Below are 22,927 nucleotides of genomic sequence, written 5' to 3' on the forward strand. Positions count from 1 at the left end.
TTTCCTCTACCCAAAGCAGCGTATTTTACATCCATCAAACATAGCTTTTGTCGCTTTACACTCTTAATGTAATTTGAACATAATCCTATTTCTCCTTGCTAAGTTACTGATCTATCTTTCCCTCTCAACCCTATTCCCCTGCCTTCTGCCCATAACCCCCGACACACTTACTTAGATTCTTTATTAGTAAGGGTGTCAGGGGTTATGGGGAGAAGGCAGGAGAATGGGGTTGAGGGGGATAGATATATCAGCCATGATTGAATGGTGGAAGAGAAATGATGGTCTAAATGGTCTAATATTGCACCTAGAATTTATGAACTTAACCCACCCAAAGATGCTCACGAGACAGATCCACTTTTATTCCTGCTAGGTGCAGTAATTGGTGGAGTTTTGTCAAGTTAGTTTAGAGAACAGACGGTTTAACATATGGCATTCTGATCGTACATTAGAATGCCATTAAAGTCTTTCATTCAGCTAGATGGCAATGCTTCTAAATTACTGGAATTATATCGGTACTCCATTAATATATTAAAAAAAGATAGTTTAGCATCAGCATCAAAATGCCTGTTCAGGAAATGTACTACTTTTGTCAAGAAATGAAAATTCACCAATCATTTACAAATTTAAGGAAGAGGAGAAATATGTGGAAAAAATAACAAATATAATGGTCAGTTGACAACAGAGGAAAAGAAATGTGGCAATATTAATTGGACAATGACTAATGATTCTTCTCTTTAGTTCTATTAAGAACAGCAGCAGAGCTGCTCAAGTTCTGGTGAAGTAGGAATGGTCAAAGGTGCCTCAAAAGAGGGTATTGTATTATTAATTGACTTCTACATCCATTTTATTTTCTTAAAATGGACGATTAATAATTTAAAAAAACTAGAACTTAAAGTTAACATTAACATTTAGAAAAAATATTGATCAGTATTATTTATCTGTACTGAATGTGAATTTTTACCTTTGTGGTCTTGTGACACTGCTGGGCTGTTAGTTTCGCTCACTGACTTCGAAGATGGCTTAGAGTCAGCATCAGAATGTTCCAGATTCACCACGGTATGCTTGGGATGAGCAGTTTTCTTCTGAGACATACATAGCTCTTCTGTACAAATGAAAATAATTGACAGCATTCACATCAAATAATGTTTAATCTATTTCTTCAATTAGCAAGTTAATATTTTTGAATATGCCCTGTATTTAGGAGACACATTTAAAGTCCCAATCAAGTAAAGGGAACTGGAGAAGTAGGGAGGAAGAGAGCATCTAGTAGATCACCAAGTCCCTTCCCACAGCCTGGCAAACAATCTAGGCAAACTTAAATGTAGACATTATAGCAAGGAGAGAAATAGAGCATAAAAGTCAAGTTCAAGAAAAGATAATAAAATATGATCAAGCTGGATACAATTTTAACACCTGACATCATTCAACATCCAACTGTAATTTTAACATTTAACAAGTGGAAACAAAATTAAGCTTTCTTAATGGGTTTGCTTTTGAATAAATTATCACAAATTTGTCCCAGTATTTCTTGCCATGTCTATTTGTCCCTGGGTATCCAATTTACTTTATTTTTAAAGCTAATCTTAAGCAGCATAATATGTCAAAAGAATGTTCAAAAATAGTTGCAGTTATGCACTGAAGGCCCAGAAAACATAATCACAACAGAGTCATGTTGATACTTAAAGGAACCAAATGCAATAATTTTAAACAGATATGCCTATGCATAGACTGATTACTTGACGAATGTGTCAAAACATGGGAGGTCTACCTCAAATTCCCCCAAAGTACAATGTATATCAACAGGGTATACATTTAATATCAAGATACATGTGGAGAGAGATACAGCATAGAAATCATAACGATCCAAGGTTGCTTTTGACAAAGGTTGTCTATTGTAACTCTACCCTTTTAATTCTGGATAAAGGCTTAAGCTGATTTGTAAGAAGCTTTTCCTCGATTCAAATATATAGATAATATAGCATTCTCAATCATTTCTTATGGTAAGGACGCTCAGCATTCTCCAAATTGAGAAACTGACATTTTGCATCACAAGATAGAATTAACAAAAATACAAAATTTGAGCAAATAATGGATAAAACTGATCACGGCGACATCGACTGAATGTTACTCATCTTTAGATTCATCTCTTCCTCTCATTTCCCCTGCACCCAGCAATTAATCAACAATTCCAAGTAACAGCATCATATCTGCAAACCATGAGCAGTGCAGAAGAAAAATGTACCTGCAATTTCAATACCACTCTACATGGAACTCTACACCACACTATTCCTGGAGTGCATGTAATCACTCTGCAATATTAAATTGGTGGCAGATCAAAATAAAATCTCACCTTGAGCTTGAAGATGAGAAATATTAAAGCCTTCCTTTAGTCTAATGACAACTACTCCATATTGATAGTCAAATGCATCACTGCAAAGAAAATATGCATTTCAAGACCAGCCCTTTAACCATTAACAGGAAACATAATACTTAGCAAAATCTAATAAGGATTAGTAACATGCACATGAAACGTATGTATACCTTAAGATATTTAAAATAATCAAAGAACATGTTTTGGGGTTCATTAAACAATATGAAAATGTGAATAGAATAGTAATATTTAATTTGTATAAAATTTAGGAATTTCTCTACTTGAATAAAGGGCTTTACACAAAAGATCTAATTGATTCTGAAGTTAATGAACGGAAACAAAAAGCCATAATAATTATATACAGTAAAATTGGATCCTGCATACTTGGGGCCTTGATGGTACCAGACCGGCATATTTTCCAGCCTACTGGATATCACTTATTAATATCCTGACATAATTCACATTAAGATATTGCACTGCATTATAGTGATTCACCGTGGAAACAGACATGTCTGCCAACAAAATCCATGCTGACCATCAACATCCCATTTACATTAATCTTATATGAATCCCCCATGTTCTCAACTCCTCACAGATTCCACCACTCACCAACATACTAGGGAAATTTACAATGATCAATTAAACTCCCAACCAGTGTCTTTGAATATGTGGGAGAAAATTGGTGCATCCGGAGGAAACCCATGTGGTCACAAAGAGAATGTGGAAACTGCCCGTACACAGCTCCCGAGGTCAGGATTGAACCAGAGCCTCTGGGGCAGTGAGGAAACGTCACTTTTAACTGTGCCATTGTGCTGTCCACGTTCCTAACGTTTCCTAGTTCTGAGAATGGTCATCAGCCTGAAATATTAACTCTGTTTCTCTCTCCAGTTAATATATTTTCTAGAGGGTTAATATATTTTCGAGAGAACCACGTGAGCTTCAAGGGAGCGCCAGAAATGGAGCTTTGGGTGAGCTTCAAGGGCTGCAGTGAGCTAGATGCTGAACCATCAGGATTTCTGAAGAGTCTTTTGTTGGATTATTGAAATTTTACAGCTGTTTTTCCCATGCTTTACTTTCAATAAGCTACTTTATTCCATTGAACGGTAATTACCAAGATTAACTCACTGAATAGCATTTATGTAATTTTCCACATCTTTCATAAGTGCCTGGCGCCAATCTTTTTTAAAGCCAAAGACAAGGGTGTTCGGTCTCATTCGACCAAGTCCTACAGCCTGGAAAGAAGATGAAACAGAAATTAAATGCAGGTTTGGGCTACAGTACTAACCACTGGAGTTCAAATGCGTCAGCACTTGTCAATCTAACCCACAGGCCACATGATGAGGAAATTTTTTTTTTTTAATTGTGCGGGTCCAGGTCGTATAGCTGCAAATCTGTGCGAATTATACATCACATCTAAATATAGTTTTGTATTCTTTTCATTATCATGTCCGGAGCCAAGCATCATTAGCATTCACCTTGAATATTTTTGCTGCCGAGTCTATTTAAGACGGTCAGATTTGCAGACCAGGTTTTAACTGGGGGTATCAACCAAGTATCAAACTAGAGAAAATTGTTTTAACACCAACGCTGGAAGCAAATCCCAATATCCACATAATGAAAAAATGACAATTGACAACAGTATATGTATTTCATGTTTAGCTTTTTGTTAGCCTTCAATTGAGTACCCACACATAGCAATCAATATTTGCGGAAAGAAATGAATAGGCAATGGTTTGTCAGATTCCATCTACCCTGACCACAACGATATCACAAAACTGAACTTCAGCAAAACCATGTCAGAAATGTTGAATTTACAAGGTGTTTAATACAAAATTCAAAACTTACTTGCAGCAGAAACTGTGTTCCTTCACGCAAATCTTCTGCGTACACAGGGGCATAGAAGGCTTTCATTTTATTTTTGATTAGCCACCGTTGGTATTTAGATTGGTCATTAGAGATTTCCTTCAGAGCTTGCCTGCGAGGCCCCTAATAAAAGTTCACATAATTGCGTTCAATTTATTTCAAAAACTCTTACTTTTGACTAAGAAGAATATTTTGGGAATTAGTCAAAAAGATTTAGGTTTCGCAAGAATTGATCTGACACCAGACAACCACAATTCAACAAGCACATTTGAAATGCTAGTGTAGATGGGACATATTGGTCGGTATAGGCAAGTTGGCCGAGAGGCCTGTTTCCATGCTGTATGACTCAATAACAGACTTGGGAATTATTGGAGAATACAAACAGGCGACCTTCCCCATTATGGGGTGGGATAGTGTTCCTAGAAAATGATCCGCGTCGGGATTTTCCAAATTACAAAGCTGTGTCACCTACCCATGTGTCATGAAATGCAAATTGAAAAGGACAGCATTTCGTGTTTATTTACTTTTTGCCCCCCAAGAAAGTGCATTTCATTTCCTATTTTAAATAAAGGACAGGACTGTGACGTCGCTGGTAGAGCTGCTGTCTCACAGTGCCAGAGACTTGGGTTCTATCCTGATGTGCAGAGTTTGCACATTCTCCCTGTGACTGTGTGGGTTTCCTCTGGGTGCTCCGGTTTTCTCCCACATCCCAAAGATGTGCAGATTTGTAGGTTAATTGGCCTCTGTAAATTGCCCATAGTGTGCAGGGAATTGATGAGAAAGTGGGATAACATAGAATTAGTGTGAATGGGTGTGTACTCAGTGGGCCGAAGGATCCAGTTCCATGTTGTATTTCTAAACTAAACTTGTCCGTAGCGATGCAAATTTTGTAAGAGTGAATTCTATTACCTAGATGGCCTTAACACAATGTATACTTGTACTTGTTGGAGTGAACAAAACAGTACGGCAATGGAGCCAACGTTATGAGGGACGCAATGGGCAAGAAAAGAAAATCAGGTTTTCCTATGGGATTCACAGATGCAACATCTTGTGAAGATAAGGTCATATGTTGAAGGAGCAGAATTAGGCCATTCGGCCCATCATGTCGACTCCACAGTTCAAACACGTCCGATCCATCTTTCTCTCTCAACCCCATTCTCCTGCCGTCCTTCCGTATCCCTCGACACCCTTACCATATAACCATATAACAATTTACAGCACGGAAACAGGCCATCTCGGCCCTACAAGTCCGTGCCGAACAACTTTTTTCCCTTAGTCCCACCTGCCTGCACTCATACCATAACCCTCCATTCCCTTCGCATCCATATGCCTATCCAATTTATTTTTAAATGATACCAACGAACCTGCCGCCACCACTTCCACTGGAAGCTCATTCCACACCGCTACCACTCTCTGAGTAAAGAAGTTCCCCCTCATGTTACCCCTAAACTTCTGTCCCTTCATTCTGAAGTCATGTCCTCTTACTAATCAAAAACTTATCAATCTCCACCTTAAAGATATCCATTGACTTGGCCTCCACAGCCTTCTGTGGCAATTAATTCCATAGATTCGCCACCCTCTGACTAATGAAATTCCCCCTCATCCCCCTTTCCAAAGGAACGTCCTTTCATTCTGAGGCTATGGACTCTGGTCCTAGACTCTCCCACTCGTGGAAACATCTTCTCCACATCCATTCTATCCAGACCTTTCACTATTCGGTACGTTTCAATGAGTCAACTTTGATTATGATTATATAGATGTAAACTGGTACAAAATTGGTGTCAAGGGTTATGGGGAGAAGGCAGGAAAATGGGATTAGGAGGCAGAGATCAGCCATGATTGAATGGTGGAGTAAACCTGATGGGCCGAATGGCCTAATTCTACTTCTATAACTTGACAACTTGTGAAAACTGAAATGGAAGTGTTGATAAGGATTGCAATCAATGGTCATACCACCACTCGGCTGGGGGAGTGAGTGAACGGTCAATGTGCTAATATCAGAATTGGGAAACAAGTTTGAAATGAAACCATTTGAAAGTTGCAGAAAAAAGGGGAAGGTCAAAAAAGGAAAGATCTGTGGAAACCAGGGGGATATTAAATGACTGACAATGTTGATGATACTCAACAGGGTAGCTTCTAAGACAAGATAAATGGAGTTCATGCTCCTGATCGAAGACCTTTCAGAAAAGGCCAGTTATTTGACATTGTTGAAATCATTATTGAGCCCAAGATGGAAGAAGAGGTGCTGTTCCATATGTTACATTAGGCTTTGTTGGAATAGAGTATGAGGCCAAAGACAAGTCACATTGGGAACTGGATGGAAAATTCAAGGATGGCAATCCTGACTGAGAAAGGAGGCATAAATCATAGGCGAATTACAGCTTAAGAAAACAGTCTTAATACTGAAAGTGTGCAATGAAGACAAATGGAAGAATTCAACTACTTCAAATTATCATAGTGGAGCCCTGAAATGCAAGGTGCTAAGATACAAATGTTAGGCTAAATTGAAAATAAATTATTTGCCCAAACTTACCGTATGAACATGTCCACAGACCACTAGTCCAACATTTTTCGTGAAGCCATGAACAAGATGTAGCAAGGCTGGACGGGATGTTGGAGCACCCGTCATTAAAAGGCATTGGGGCCTGCATAGATAATCATTTAGAATAAATTAATATAGAAATATTACATATCCATTGGTTACTGTAACACTGCATATATGACTGGCCAAATTGTGTGCCTTCCACCACAGTGATGAATGCTGTGGTGGATGTTTATGTTAAATTTTTATTGTGTTTTTGTGTGTGTTCTTTATCATTGTACCGCTGCTGACATATTCATTTCACTTGCACTTTATGTGTAATGTGACAAATAAACCGTATTGTATTGTATTGTATTGTTGTTGCCCAGCATATTCTGAACACAACTTTAATCTTATGTTTTAATGATTACAAGGAATTGGTACTGGATTTAAAAATCCACATGGTCTTATTGATATCCTTCAATTCAGTTACAAATTTGTCTTTAAATGCTGGAATGCTTATTCACGTGACTTTCAATTACCTGAAATTTTTTACGTGATCCTCTACCCCTGCAAGACGAATGGCATGCTGCATAGCAATCAGGTAAGTTAAAGCCTGTGTAGAGGAGCCCCAGTTAACATCTGTGGAAGAAACAAAAACAGTTCAGTTTATTGTTACGTGTACCGAGGTATAGTGTTCTTTTACGCTGCAAATGTTCACTGCTCTTGTTTCAATCAGATTAGTTCTAGTAATAAGACAAAATAATTGCTGCATGCCCATCTATGTCCACCTAACAGATCAGTACCTCATTCTAACCAGCACAATTTGCATTGCAGCTAAAGTAGCAAAAGATCCTGAGAATAAATAAAAAGTTAGCATTACTACACAAGGATGCTAGTTTTAAAGAAAATCTTACAAGAGTAATACAGATAGAAGATGGAGAGCACAGATAGTAGTACATGTCTACTTGGTAGTACATGTCTGCCACTAATTTTCCGGCAACTGTTAGTCTGACACCTGGTATACTGTGGACAAAATTATGAGAGTACACTTGAAATCGCCCCAGGAAGTGTGGTGCCTATGTTGGGTGAAGCAGCTGATCGACCTCATCGGGAGTTATGCAGTCAATCAGCTGGTTGAATTTGCCCCCTGCTGCCAGGGCTCTGGAACTACAGCTCAACCGACTTCTGAGGTTGATTTTGTGCCCCCCTCCTTCCCTCCCGACAACCAAAGCGGACCGCCTGGTGCCACTACACTCCTCTCAGAGACCATGACTGCTGTTTGGTCCAGCAAAGTGGATAATGTCTGGAACGAAAGGTGCTAGAAAATCAGCGGTGGACCTGTAATAGAGACAATTGCAAAGATGGGCAAATAGGGTAAAGTGCGTTCGAACATTGGCAGTGTTTTGGATGGTCTCAAATTCATGAAGGGTAAGAATGGGGAGCAGCCAAGAATATATTTTGAATTTTTGAACCCACAAAAAAGGATAATGGATTCAGTAGCAGATATGCCAAGATTGAGAGAATTGGTCAATGCCAGGAAATGGAAATAAGCAGTCTTAGTGATTGGGGTGCCAAAATGTGGACTAATGCTCATTTCAAACTTAAATTCAACACCAATATTCAGCTTCAAGCACTTTCGTAGATGAGGGGGTGATACCAGTAAATGTAACCAAAGACATTGTAATCAAAGACTTTCTGATTTTTTGTTGAGAAATGTATGCCCTTACAATAATGGTTGGACAAGCAGCTGTTGTATAATAAATTCTACCTTACCCCAACACATTTCACCCGGGCAATATAATGCTGCTTAAATGGCTTATCCCAGAATCCTCTGTCCTTGATATACATTGTTTGCAATTCCATTGCTGGGGCAAGTAAGAAAGTAAAGGGGGCAGGAAAGACAGTAAAGGGAGCAGGAGGATGTAAGTGGGCAAGATGAGCAACAAAAGAGCAAGGAGAAAGGAGGGAAATAAAATAAAGGCGAGAAGGATCTTCACAGGATTTCAACAGGGTGATACAGACGATGTAATTTATTGTCCCTTCAGCATATCTACTGCCTTCACTTCATCAAAACCAAACCTATTCAAACAATGAAAAGTAGCAAAGAAACCAATTGCTCAAAACAATCTCAAAAAACTAATCTTTAGGCATGGTGCACAACAGTCAACTCATTAGAGTTGTGTTAGATACATAGAAAATAGGTGCAGGAGTAGGCCATTCGGCCCTTCGAGCCTGCACCGCCATTCAATATGATCATGGCCGATCATCCAACTCAGTATCCCGTACCTGCCTTCTCTCCATACCCCCTGATCCCTTTAGCCACAAGGGCCATATCTAACTCCCTCTTAAATATAGCCAATGAACTGGCCTCAACTACCCTCTGTGGCAGAGAGTTCCAGAGATTCACCACTCTCTGTGTGTTCTAATCGTTTTAGTCAAATATTTGAGAAATTAGTTTATAATTTTATCTGATTTGTGGTCGTCAATATATTTTCGGTTAAACGTCCAGCAGAGTACATGCCAGTGATTTGACATTTGTAACAAATTCAAGGTTCTGTTGCAAATGATGGGAGACAGACATCCAGCTAATTTCACTTCAGAGGAACACTTCCAAATCTAACACAGGATTTCTGTGCTTGCATTTGAAAGTGAATCTCTATATGGAAACCAAGTGATTTATTTCAATCCTAGGCCAAGCTATAAATTACAGCTTAAAGAGAAACGGTAGGACATTTAAAATTGCACAATTCCCACAACATACGACTATCATGGAATTTTTCCCTTTAAGCCACAAACAAAAGGAACAAACCGATTTCCCCTTAAACGGATTCAATTTATCGAGTTAATTGACAATTCTTCAGTGAGTGGTAGCTGAAGGACCATAGGATGACATTTGTACATCATTTCCCAAGGAAAGAAAAGAAACAATGAAGTACTCTGGTTTCTGTCTGAATACATGTTTGACAGCAACTAAAATAAATAAAAGGAAGAGAAGGAAGACTAACACGGCACACATTGCTGGTAATATCAACATGTCATTGAGAAGGGAAAATGTCATAACACAGAAAGATGATGATTCTCCACAAAGTGCTGGAGTAACTCAGCAGTCAGGCAGCATCTCTGCAGGACAAGGATAGGTGACGCTTCGGGTCGGGACCCTTCTTCAAACTGGACAAGGGACATGGCCCAAAATGTTGCCTATCCACATCCTCCAGAGATGTTGCCTGACCTGCTGAGTTACTCCAGCACTTTGTGTTCCACTAAAATTCCAGCATCTGCATTTCCTTGTGTCTAAGTTGATCATTGTATTTGCTTTGCAATTTTTTACAATAATTTGGTGACATACTCCTTCAAAACAAAGATAAACTGTCAGTAAATTTTCTTCAGATTTATTCAATTATGCATGTGATAAAAAGTTTAATAACCAATTATTGTTGCAATATAGAACCATATTTCAAAATGCACAGCCGATCATTCTGGCACCACACTAACTGCCAACTCACTAATCATAAGAGTGCAGCCAAAAGACTACTTAATTAGTGAAATGTTTAAGAAGGAACTGCAGATGCTGGAAAATCAAAGGTAGACAAAAGTGCCTCAGAAACTCAGCGGGTGAGGCAGCATCTATGGAGCGAAGGAAATAGGCAGCGTTTCGGGCGAAACCCTTCTTCAGACTAATGTGAGGGTGGGGGTGGGGGGGGGAAGAAGAAAGGAAGAGGTGGAGCCAGTGGGCTGAGGGAGAGCTGAGAAGGGGAGGAGAAAGTAAAGACTACCTGAAATTAGAGAAGTCAATGTTCATACCGCTAGGGTGCAAACTGCCCAAGCGAAATATGAGGTGCTGCTCCTCCAATTTACGGTGGTCCTCACTCTGGCCATGGAGGCGGCCAGGGACAGAAAGGTCGGATTCGGAATGAGAGGGGGAGTTGAAGTGCTGAGCTACCGGGCATTCAGGTTGGTTATTAGTGAAATGAAGAGTTTTGAATATGCAACCAAAATCCAGGTGCCTTGTGAAAGCCTTTCCCAAGGGCCGGTTGGGGACAGTCAGCATGGTTTTGTACGTAGAAGGTTGTGCTTCACAAATCTGATTGAGTTTTTTGAAGACGTGACTGAAAAGGTTGAGGGCAGAGCTGTAGGTGTTGTATACATGGATTTCAGTAACGCATTTGACAAGGTTCTGCATGGTAGGCTGCTCTGGAAGGTTAGATCGCATGGGATCCAAGGAAAGATATGATAAGGGATAACCACGATAAGGGGTGATAAGGGATAAAGATATGACAAGGGATAACCAACCACCAGCAACCTCTAAATTTCAGCATTTAATTATGCATTTGCCGACTACAAATATTGCTGTCATTTGGCAATGCTGAAGAGCAACAAGAGTTCTGTTGTCATTACAACTGAAAACTGAGATGAAGACATTTTATACTATGTTACAAAATAATTTGTTTTTGCTCATTGACAATACCATTCATTTGTAACTAAGTGAAGAATCAAACTGTAGACATTGCTCCAGGGGGTAAAGGTGGACTGTAAACCACAACCAATGACACAATTGGGAGGCTGCATCAAATAGGATCGGTTCCATGCCTTGAAACATTAAAAAAAAAACATAGCATGCACTTGTGAAAACTTGTAAGAAAATATTTATAATCTTTCTGAAAGACACTTGCCAACAAATTAAATTGAGTGCCACTGGGTTTGAAACCACCATTCTGAAAGGTGACTCCGCTTTTTTTTTAATTTTTTTTTAATAAATTAAAAAACGTCAGGAATGTGACGTCTATAATTTGGATGGATTCACATGGATTGTGAAGTCTATAATTTGTGGTTCTAGATTTTATTGCATCTCTGTCACATAACATATGGAGGAACTCAAATTGTAAATTGGCATGCAATGTCTCATTCTATAAATGATTATTTGCAACTCAATGGCTGCGCTAGTTTTCTATCTGCTTGTAGAACTACTTCTGTATGACTCAGGGGAATCCGCTGGGGGTGCTACAGACAGGTATTGGAACCAAGGGAAGTTCCAATTGCTGTCTCCTTGCCTGTGCACAATCACCCAACCACTGCCACTGCCACCCACCATTCGAACCAGCAATTGCAGCTCAGTCCCTCCCCCATTCCCCCAAATGACCACAAGTCCCTTTCTCTCCAATTAGCTAAACGGCTCCCACCCAAACCACTACTCACTGAAAGCTGACAATAGACTCTGATCCATGTATTGTTCCATTTCCATCGCCACTCTTTATCACCTCCCATCACCCCAAGCATCTCCCAAATACAATTTCCTTTCATGGTCTTACAAGTAAAGCTGGGTCAGGCATGCCCAAGGCTTTGGATGGTATTGAATTTCCAAGTAGCAGCCCCACAAAATGACCATGGACTCAATGCACAGCAAATTGTTTAACACAACTTGTCAGACCAGTACAATTTAACACTCCTGGCCAACCTGCAACATTGTGGTTACAAGGGAGTGGTCACCCTTCCTATTTGCACTAACATTCATTATTCGTATATAGACCTAGACAGTTAATAGTTAGATAGCTGATATAACCCCTTGTGCTGGCAAAGTAAATATCCATTTAGGCAAGAGGTAATGGATAGCATTGAAGAGTAATGCTATATGACAATCTTTCCGTTTCTATTTTAAACTTGCCAATGCTGAAGAGCTATATTGTTGCTTCAGCTTGGATCGTACAAATTAAAGAACAGACACTGGTACAGACGGCGGAAGTGGCTTTCCTGATCATGTTTGTTTAACAAGTTTCAGTTTCCTGCTATTGGAAGAGTTTCTAAAGATGCTCTATAAATACAAGTTACTGTCAAATAAACAGACAAAAAAAATGAAAACTTTGTCCATAGTGTTAGTCTTACCAGGTTTCTTGTAAGTAACGTAGATATATAAGGCAAGGACAATGACGTTTGTTAATAGTGCTGCCCACCAATTGATGACAAACATTACGCCGCAGCACAAGATAGCACCGATCAATGAAATCCACATGTTATAGAATCTGAAAGCAGGTCGCCAGCCTAAGTACAAAAAATAGTGATCAAGTTGTTAGTCACAACTATATTGTGGGATTTTATGTGGTGTATAGTTTTTTTTTTAAAACATGTCTGCTTAAGATGATGCTTTAACATCTATTAGAGAGAATAGTTAAACTATATGAATTATTGATCATAAACTGAACCACATAATCAAAAAACTAATTAGATGAAATGACACCACTTTGCAGGGTACTATTAACTCCTGGCTAACCTTAAAACATTATAAAATGAACTACTTAAAAGGAACTGTTCTCCTGATTTGAAGCTGTGCAAGGACAATGGACATCTTTGGACAGGAGGAACAATGGAAGGGGAAAGAAGAATGAAAATATAAGGATGAACAAAAAGATTAAACGTTTAATTTTAGGCATTGTATTCCAGGTTAAGAATACCATCATTTACAGGAAATTGGATTGGAACTCACTGACCAACTTACGACGTAGGAGGTATCTATCAGCCCACGGCGTTGATGCTGTTCCCAACTCAACAATCCATCACTCATCCCAACCCTCCTGTTTTCTTGTTGGATATTCAGTGGCCAATTATTCTACCAGCACACCTTTGCAATTAGTTTAGTTTAGTTTAGAGATACAGCGAGGAAACAGACCTTTCGGCCCACCGAGTCCGCGGTGACCTACGATCACCCGTACACTAGTTCTATCCTACAAGTTACCAAGGTCAATTAACGTAAGAACACGTCTTTGTAATGTGGGAGGAATGCGGAGTATCTGGAAAAAACCCATCTGGTCACAGGGAGAACGTGCAAACTCCACACAGACAGCACCTGTAGTCAGGATCGAACCTGGGTCTCTGACGCTGTATGGCAGCAACTCTACCGCTGCGCCACTGTGCTGCTTGTGGGATTTGGGGTTAAATTAGAGCACCTGGCAGAAAGCCGTGCATTTCACACAAATAGAACCGAAGTCAGGATTAAACCTAGTTCCTGGGAGCCAGGGAACAGTAGCATTAAATGCTGCACCATAATGTCACACTTTTAAGTTGACGTGTGTGTGTCAGAGAAAGCCCCATTACTGGAGGTTTTTGGATGAAAATCAGGACAGTGGAATGTTGCCACAAATGCAGGCCCAGGACCAGGGGGTGACAATCAGGAGAAGCACCATGGGCTTGCTTGCCTACTAAAGGAAAATAAACTTCCAGTTTACAGGCATAGAACAAGTGAATGAAACTGACCAAATTACTTTACAAAGAGTATAACTACACAACTATTCTCCAATCAAGGTGAGGGGGGAAAGATTTAATAAGAACCTGAGGGATAACTTCTTTACACAAAGGGAGGCGGGTGTATGGAACGAGCTGCCGGAGGTGGTTGAGGCAGGTACTATCACAATGTTTAAGAAACATTCAAACAGGTACATGGCTAGGAATCCATAGAGATATGGGTCAAACACAGGCAGGTGGGACTAGTGTAGATGGGGCATGTAGATCGGCGTGAGCAAGTTAGGCTGAAGAAATGGGTGACATTTGGGGTCAAGATCCTTCTTCAGACTGAAGAAGGGATTCGCCCCGAAACGTCACCCATTCCTTCTCTCCAGAGATGCTGCCTGTCCCGCTGAGTTACTCCAGCATTTCTACCTTCGATTTAAACCAGCATCTGCAGTTCTTTCCTACACAAGTTGGGCTGAAGGGTCTGTTTCCACGCTGTATGACTCATCCAGTACAGCTGAAACACCCAGTATAAAATTCAAAACCAGTCCAGACAAAGTCACTGTAACCCTGATGGCCAGTGAATGGTGCCCCCTATTCTAACAAATCTGCAGAAATCCTATGATTGTGGTAAACATTTACTTTCCCAAAAAAAGGGAAAATCTGCATTGGCCCAGATGAATTTCTGAGTTTGATTCAAATCTTACCTGGGGATTTAGCAAGTGAAGCATGGAAGACCGAGAAATTAATCAAAGCATATGAAGCCAGGAAGAAATTTGAAATTATTGGTGCAATAATATTTAACTCAGCTGAAAAGTAAAAAGAAAACACAATCAATACAAATTAGATATCACCCAGAAATCAGTTTAACAGAAATACATTGCAAATTACACATCAGAACACACCATCCTTAGATGTTTGTATATTCTCCAACTTTTGTTATGCATTCACATCCAGAAACAACTTTATCTCAGTATCATTTTTAAGGCCTGTGAAGTGGAAGTACTCTAACAAATGCAAATGTTTCTTTAAAGCCAAACCACACAAGAGGCACCACGGCATTTTTGGAACAAAATACACAAACATTTCTCCGTCTATGAATTGCCTTCATAATCAATGATCATTCGCTTCCTGAGATTCAAAGCATTTTAGAATGTTCAGAGGATGTGATAACAATACACGTTCAAATTATTATATTTTCCTCAGTATATACAGCCTTGTTGGGGGTCAATTGTAACATATGTCGATCCAATTGTCAGAAAGAGTCACCCCTCCAAACTCATATTATTGGACACAGCCAAGAGCATCTTTTCACAAGAACCAATCCCTGGCCATGCTTTTCTCAGTTCCCTCCAAATCCAGATCACTCCATTCCTGCCACAATGCTTGCTCCAAGTACCGAGTTGTTTGATCCATCACAAAATTGAGAGAATCCTGATTCAAGTCTTAAATACAAAACATTTACCATCGGCTGGGATAAATTTAAAAAAGCGGTTATGATTTTAAGACTATTGTACAAGAACATAAAAATGCTGCCTCTACCTTGCTAATGGAAAACAGTTGCTCTGGAATTATGCAACTATAGGGAAAATATTTTCCCTGATGTCAAATACAAAAAAAGTAATTAATTACATTTAAATTGCAGTTTATATTTTAAAATTTTGCAGGTAGTTTACAAAAGATTGACTAACCAATTAATATGAATCCAAGACCAATGAAGAATGTAAGAACATAGCCACGCAATGGTTCATTGTTCTTGCCATATCCAACTGAAAACATGTGAAGACCAGGATATATGTTATCCTTGCACAAAGCCTGAAGAAAAATAAAACATTTGATATCATCATTGCACATCCAAAATCATTACAGAAGTAGTATCAAAACAGCAACAAGCTCTGTGCAAAATTTAAAAAAAACTTACATGTACAAAATGCACCTGGTAACAAGATCAGGTATGCAAGATAAATTGACTTTTAAAATCAGTATTTCCATAAGGTAGCAATTTTTAATAAACTGGCCTCTCCACCACCGACAGATGCAGAGAATTCCATATATCCACTCCTCGGAAGAGATTTCTCCATATCTCAGTTTTAAAGGACTGGCTTCTTATTTTGAGAAAATATCTCACATCTCATAAGGACATAAGGAATAGGAGTAGAATTAGTAGTAGGAGTAGAATTAGGCCATTTGGCCCCAGGTCTATCTCTCCCTCCTAACCCCATTCTCCTGCCTTCTCCCCATAACCTCTGACACCCGTACTGATCAAGAATTCTTGAAAGCAAGAAATACATCTACTCAATAGCCCCCTCTTGGATCTTATATATATGAACCTGGTCACCACTCATTCTACTAAAAGATCCAAACTACCTAGTCTCTTTTGATAGGACAATCCTCTCATCCCAGGAATTAGACTGGTGTATCTCGTTCAGACTGCCCCCAAATGTTATATATTTTTTAGGTAAGGGGATCAAAACTATGCAGAGAATTCCAGGTGTGGCCTCACCAACATTCTGTACGACTGCAACAAAATCTCCTTATACTTAAATTCCAATCCCTTTGCAATAAAGGGAAAAATACCATTTGTGTTTTTGACTACATATTGGACCTGCCTGTAAACCTTTTGTAATTCATGCATTAGAAGATCCTTCCAAATCTTATTATTTTGTAGTCACTCTCCATTTAGATAGTAATCTGACTTGATTACTTTTACCAACTTTAAACTCAATTTGCTAGGTTTTTGTCTAATCATTCAATCGATAAAATCACAGTGTCCTCATCACAACATCTTCTTTCACCTATTTTTGTCTCATCAGCAAAGTTGGAATGTTTATTTTGTTCCTTCCTTCAGGTTATTCATGGAAATAGTAATAAATTGAGAGTCAAGAACAGATCCATGGGGTTACAAAAGTTACATCCCTCCAGCATGAACAGGATGCATTCATTGCAACTTTATTTTATGTGACAGCCAGTTTTCAACCCATGCTAAAATACTTCCTCCAATACCATGGGCTCTTAATTTCAGCACCAGCCTCCTACATGTCACCTTATCAAATGTATTTTAGAAATCTAAAAACCCTAATACATCTGCAGGATCATCTCCATCAACTCTCCAACACATGAATTTTGTATTGCTGACTAGGTTTGATTAGATTCAGCTGTCCCAAATGGTTAGTTATTTCCTCCGTTTGACACTACCATCTTGTTAACAACAGAATGTTAAACTAACTGCAATTTCCCATTTCCCAGATAACTAATCATTTGGGAAAGCCAAATCTAATCAAACCTAGCTCCCCCTTTGAACAAAGCTGTTTTCCAATCTTCTGGCAGAAAAAGGGTCCCAACCCAAGACATCACTTATCCATGTTTTCCAGAGATGCTGCCTGAGCCTCTGAGTTACTCCACCACTTGGTGCCTTTTTTTCCCAATCTTCTCATATCCCCCTATTATATGAAATTAGCCCATCTGTTATCTTATAGATATTTGTAATGAAAACTGATCCAAAAATATTGCTTTAATGTACCTTCTATTTCTTTGTCTTCTGTTATTAATTCAACAGCATCATTCTCTTGGGGTCCCACCCTTAACTAAACAGCCTTCTTCCCATTTGTATCACCACAGAGACTTGGTGTTTGTTTTGATATTACACGTTTTCTCTCAAATTTATTTTGTTGCTTTCTTCTGAGCTCCTTAGTGTTCTCCTACCAAATCCTAAATAACTTCCCAATCCTTGGGCCCACCACCAGCGCTTGCCACTTAGTATATCCTACTTTTCAATTTAACCTGATCTTTGATTGGGAAATATTTCCCCAAGCCTTATGGAACAGCTGTAGGAATAAATGACACTGTTCATATACTACCCTATCCTAGCTTACACTCTCAGTCCATCTTAAACTAGTATTAATGCGATTATACACATGCCATTATAACCGCTGAAGACATGATTGGGGTCCTGCACCTGGATTTTATCAGATTGTGGTCACTACCTCCACAAGGATCTATAACGACAATATCACTTATTAATCTATCCTCCTCCCTCACAAACAAATTGAAAATATCCAGTTTCCATACCATCCTTGCAGTCTCTATACATTTTTCTTCTAGATACCCGTGCCAGTTTGGTTTGATCAGTCAAAATGTAGATAAAATCTCCCATGATAATTGCAGCCTCAGCAACTATTTCTGAGAAATTTCCCCATATATACAGTGTATAAAGTTGTATTCCAAGTTTTAAAATGCATTCACAAAGAAAAACATTTCCTCCTCTGCATGTCCATCACAAAAATGGCCATCAAATGAATCATGTTACTGGTCTGTACTATCTTAGTTTTTAATTGTTTTGAGAGGGCATTTTGATTCCAATTTATTGCTGAAACTACCTCCCTCAGTGTTTCATATACAAGATGCTGATCTATTTGTGATTACATGGCTATCAACTGGCAAAGGCATTTTAAAGTCCATCTAAATTTCATGTAATATTTCCTCCCAGATGCCATACGTATAACTTGATCAAGAACAGTGACACAAATAGAATAACTGCCTCAACTCCAATGATTTGGAGGTTTAATCCTGACCTCAGGCACTATCTGTGCGGAGTTTGTACATTCTCTACACGTAAACAGGCCCTTCAGTCCACTCGTCCATATCGACCAAGATGCTCCATCCAAGCTAGTCCCTTCTGCCTACATTTAGTCCTTATCCCTCTAAATTCTTCCTATCCACGTACGTCCAAATGTCTTTAAAATGTTTTTATAGTACCTGCCTTAACGACCTTTCCTGGCAGCTCATTCCACATACTCACCACCCTCCTACCTACATGTGATGCCACTTTCAGGGAACTGTGTACCTGTACTCCTTGATCCCTCTGTTCTCTACTATTCACTGTGAAGGTCCTTCTCTAGTTTGACTTCCCAAAATGCAACGCCTCACACTTATCGACATTGAACTCTATTAGCCATTCTTCAGCCCACTTGCCCACCTGATCAAGATCCTGTTGTAATTTTTGATAACCATCTTGGATGCCCTGGCACCTTCCCACATTCCAAAATGGTGTAGTTGGCAAGTTAACTGGACACTGCAGGTGCCCCTGGTATATAGGCACGGGGTAAATCTGAGGGAGTTCTTGGGACAGTGAGGGGAATAAGAATTGGATCAGTGTAAATGGGTCATGGTGGGAAAGAGTTTAGGACAAACATCTTGTTTCCACATCACATGATTATGATTTGATGAGCATCCAGATTCAATGAGCACAATCTTTCTGAAAGAAAATTTGGCCACCATAATTTGTTTTTCTGCACTGTTCCCTTCAATAGACAATGTCCCCATCATAACATAGATTTACTATTATAAAGTGCCAAAGGAAGCGCGGCCAAAACATTTTCCAGCGATCTAAATATTTGGAGTTATATACATACCTGGAATATTTTAGGAGCACTCACTAATGAGGCCAGGGCAGAAGACAACGTGGCTGAAAATATTCCTGCAGTAATCAAAGGCCCAAATCCAGATGCCAGGCTCATAACCTGAAAAGAATCCAAATTAAAACAGAATAGATTACAATTTTGATCAATCGTTTTCCTACTTACCTGTGCCAGGTAAGTATCAATACTTATTTAGAATATCTGCTCATCTGTTTCAGACTTCATTTTATCAAGTATTATCATGCACAACAAAATTTAAACTTGTCAAAAGTCGCTATTAAAAAAAGCAAAATGTTAGTCATGGCAGGAATGATGGCTTTGAGGTCTATGGTGGGTGTGTTTAATTAAAACACTAATCCACAATTTGAATACAATTTTTGAAATACAAATGACTTTTTACATTAATATAAAGCTTTCTTAAAGTCAAGGTGACAACTTTCTGTGCCATATGTAAAAAATATACAGTTAATTTATGACTCTCCTACTGATATGCACTTTTCAAGATGTAACTAGGAAAATGGACAAGGGAGAACCAGTGGATAGAAACATAGAAAATAGGTGCAGTAGGCCATGCGGCCCTTCGAGCCTGCATCGCCATTCAATATGATCATGGTTGATCATCCAACTCAGTATCCTGTACCTGCCTTCTCTCCATACCCCCTGATCCCTTTAGCCACAAGGGCCACATCTAACCCTCTTAAATATAGCCAATGAACTGGCCTCAACTACCTTCTGTGGCAGAGAATTCCAGAGATTCACCACTCTCTGTGTGAAAAATGTTTTTCTCATCTCGGTCCTAAAAGATTTCCCCATTATCCTTAAACTGTGACCCCTTGTCCTGGACTACCCCAACATCGGGAACAATCTTCCTGCATCTAGCCTGTCCAACCCCTTAAGAATTTTGTAAGTTTCTATAAGATCCCCCCTCAATCTTCTAAATTCTAGCGAGTACAAGCCGAGTCTATCCAGTCTTTCTTCATATGAAAGTCCTGACATCCCAGGAATCAGTCTGGTGAACCTTCTCTGTACTCCCTCTATGACAAAAATGTATTTCCTCAGATTTGGAGACCAAAACTGTACGCAATACTCCAGGTGTGGTCTCACCAAGACCCTGTACAACTGCAGTAGAACCTCCCTGCTCCTATACTCAAATCCTTTTGCTATGAATGCTAACATACCATTCGCTTTCTTCACTGCCTGCTGCACCTGCATGCCTACTTTCAATGACTGGTGTACCATGACACCCAGGTCTCGTTGCATCTCCCCTTTTCCTAATCGGCCACCATTCAGAAAATAAATGTAGTATACCTGGACTTTCAGAAAGCATTTGATAAGGTCCCACATAGGAGATTAGTGGGCAAAATTAGGGCACATGGTATTGGGGGTAGAGTGCTGACATGGATAGAGAAGTTGTTGGCAGACAGGAAACAAAGAGTAGGGATTAATGGGTCCCTTTCAGAATGGCAGGCAGTGACTAGTGGGGTACCGCAAAGCTCGGTGCTGGGACCGCAGCTATTTACAATATACATCAATGATTTGGATGAAGGGATTCAAAGTAACATAGGAAATTTGCAGATGACATAAAGCTGGGTGGCATTGTGAACTGTGAGGAGGATGCTATGAGAATGCAAGGCGGCTTGGACAGGTTGGGGATGTGGGCAGATGCATGGCAGATGAAGTTTAATGCGGATAAATGTGAGGTTATCCACTTTGGTAGCAAAAACAGGAAGGCAGATTACTATCTAAATGGCGTCAAATTGGGAAAAGGGAAAAGACAACGGGATCTGGGGGCCCTTGTACATCAGTCTATGAAAGTAAGCATGCAGGTACAGCAGGCAGTGAAGAAAGCGAATGGCATGTTGGCCTTTATAACAAGAGGAATCGAATATAGGAGCAAAGAGGTCCTTCTGGAGTTGTACAGAGCCCTAGTGAGACCACACCTGGAGTATTATGTGCAGTTTTGGTCCCCTAATTTGAGGAAGGACATTCTTGCTATTGAGGAAGTGCAGCATACAAGGTTAATTCCCAGGATGGTGGGACTGTCATATGCTTAGAGATTAGAGCAGCTGGGCTTGTACACTCTGGAGTTTAGAGGATGAGAGGAAATCTCATTGAAACATATAAGATCGTTAAAGGTTTGGACACGCTAGAGGCAGGAAACATGTTCCCTATGTTGGGAGAGTCCAGAATCAGGAGCCACAGTTTAAGAATAAGGAGTAAGCCATTTAGAATGGAGACGAGGAAACACTTTTTCTCACAGAGAGTGGTGAGTCTGTGGAATTCTCTGCCTCAGGAGGCAGGTTCTCTGGATGCTTTCAAGAGAGAGCTAGATAGGGCTCTTGGAAATAGCAGAGTCAGGGGATATGGGGAGAAGGCAGGAGCGGGGTACTGATTGGGGATGATCAGCCATGATCACATTGAATGGCGGTGTTGGCCCGAAGGGCCGAATGGCCTACTCCTTCACCTATTGTCTATTGTCTATTGAAGCAAAACATTACATGAATGTCATTTCAACTTCACGAGGCTCATGGGTGGGTTGGGCAGGGGGAGGTCAAAGAACTGTGGCAATAGGACAGGAAACGATACACTTTGGTCCAGGCCCAAGACTGTACAATGCTCCAGAAAACAGCTTTCCATAATAAATTAAGAGTGCATCTAACAATGAGTTGAGTCATACGCGAATAAAAGCCACACCTGTTCTTTAGAAACAGAATGTATTGCTTTTGAAGTCTCCAACAATAGCTGAATGACATTAAACGCTCTTGCGGTCCTGCTGTCTGACATGTCAGGTAGTGTGCTGTTAGGTTTTTCAGCCTTTCAAGTACTAATTAGAGATACTTAAATTATCATGTATTTATTTTCTGCTCTTTGAATGCTACATTAGCAATTAAACCTCATACATTTAATGGATCAAGTAATACACTCTCTCATGAGTATTAGTGTTTTAACATCCTCACTAAACTAACATCTCCCACTGACAAATTTAGAATTGTAACCAGATCTCTGAGAGCAATGGCAGTGGGCCAACTCAGGGACCAAAAAGAATCAATTTGAAATAGAGAAAGTATGTTAGGCAGGTTCAGATTGGATAATTAGAATTTATTTTAGAACACAAATGCTGGAAAGTCAAGAAATGGGAAGAAACTACCTAGGCTTGCTGTCCTTGGAATCTAACATTTTAGTTTGGGACGAAATAGTGCTTTAAACTAGACAATGAACCCTATGAAATGAAAACAGTTCCCTTCAAGAATACATAGAATTTAATGAAGCTTTATTTAATAGGGACCATAGTTTTGTCTTTAAATCTTAAGTGTTGCACACTTGGGAATTTTTTTACTTCTGTGGAGAAGAAAATTAAATGACACTTTTAAACAAAATGCAGTTATCCTGAACCTGACTAACAGACTTCCTCTATTTCAAACTGATTCTTTGTGGTCACTGAGATGGCACACCACCATTCCTTATTAATTTAGCTTTCAACCAATTCCTTTTGCCACCTGACAAGAGATTTATCAGTGCACATCAATATCTATGTTG

The 22,927-nt window shown here is 39.6% G+C and overlaps 1 protein-coding gene across 3 annotated transcripts in view; it reads right to left on the bottom strand.

The window, feature by feature from the left end:
• Positions 1-22,927, bottom strand: part of slc12a2 (solute carrier family 12 member 2) — a 142,612-nt gene that overhangs the window by 23,022 nt on the left and 96,663 nt on the right. For all 3 annotated transcript variants that reach the window (XM_033017780.1, XM_033017779.1, XM_033017778.1), the window contains exons 11-20: positions 19,385-19,492; positions 15,665-15,788; positions 14,681-14,782; positions 12,636-12,791; positions 7,298-7,397; positions 6,768-6,879; positions 4,217-4,357; positions 3,497-3,603; positions 2,351-2,430; positions 962-1,102 (exon numbers count right to left, since the gene is read on the bottom strand). In XM_033017780.1, coding sequence (XP_032873671.1) covers positions 962-1,102; positions 2,351-2,430; positions 3,497-3,603; positions 4,217-4,357; positions 6,768-6,879; positions 7,298-7,397; positions 12,636-12,791; positions 14,681-14,782; positions 15,665-15,788; positions 19,385-19,492 — 1,171 coding nt within the window. The remainder of the gene's footprint in view (positions 1-961; positions 1,103-2,350; positions 2,431-3,496; positions 3,604-4,216; positions 4,358-6,767; positions 6,880-7,297; positions 7,398-12,635; positions 12,792-14,680; positions 14,783-15,664; positions 15,789-19,384; positions 19,493-22,927) is intronic.

This window comes from Amblyraja radiata, chromosome 3, assembly GCF_010909765.2.
Source record: "Amblyraja radiata isolate CabotCenter1 chromosome 3, sAmbRad1.1.pri, whole genome shotgun sequence".
NCBI lineage: Eukaryota > Metazoa > Chordata > Chondrichthyes > Rajiformes > Rajidae > Amblyraja > Amblyraja radiata.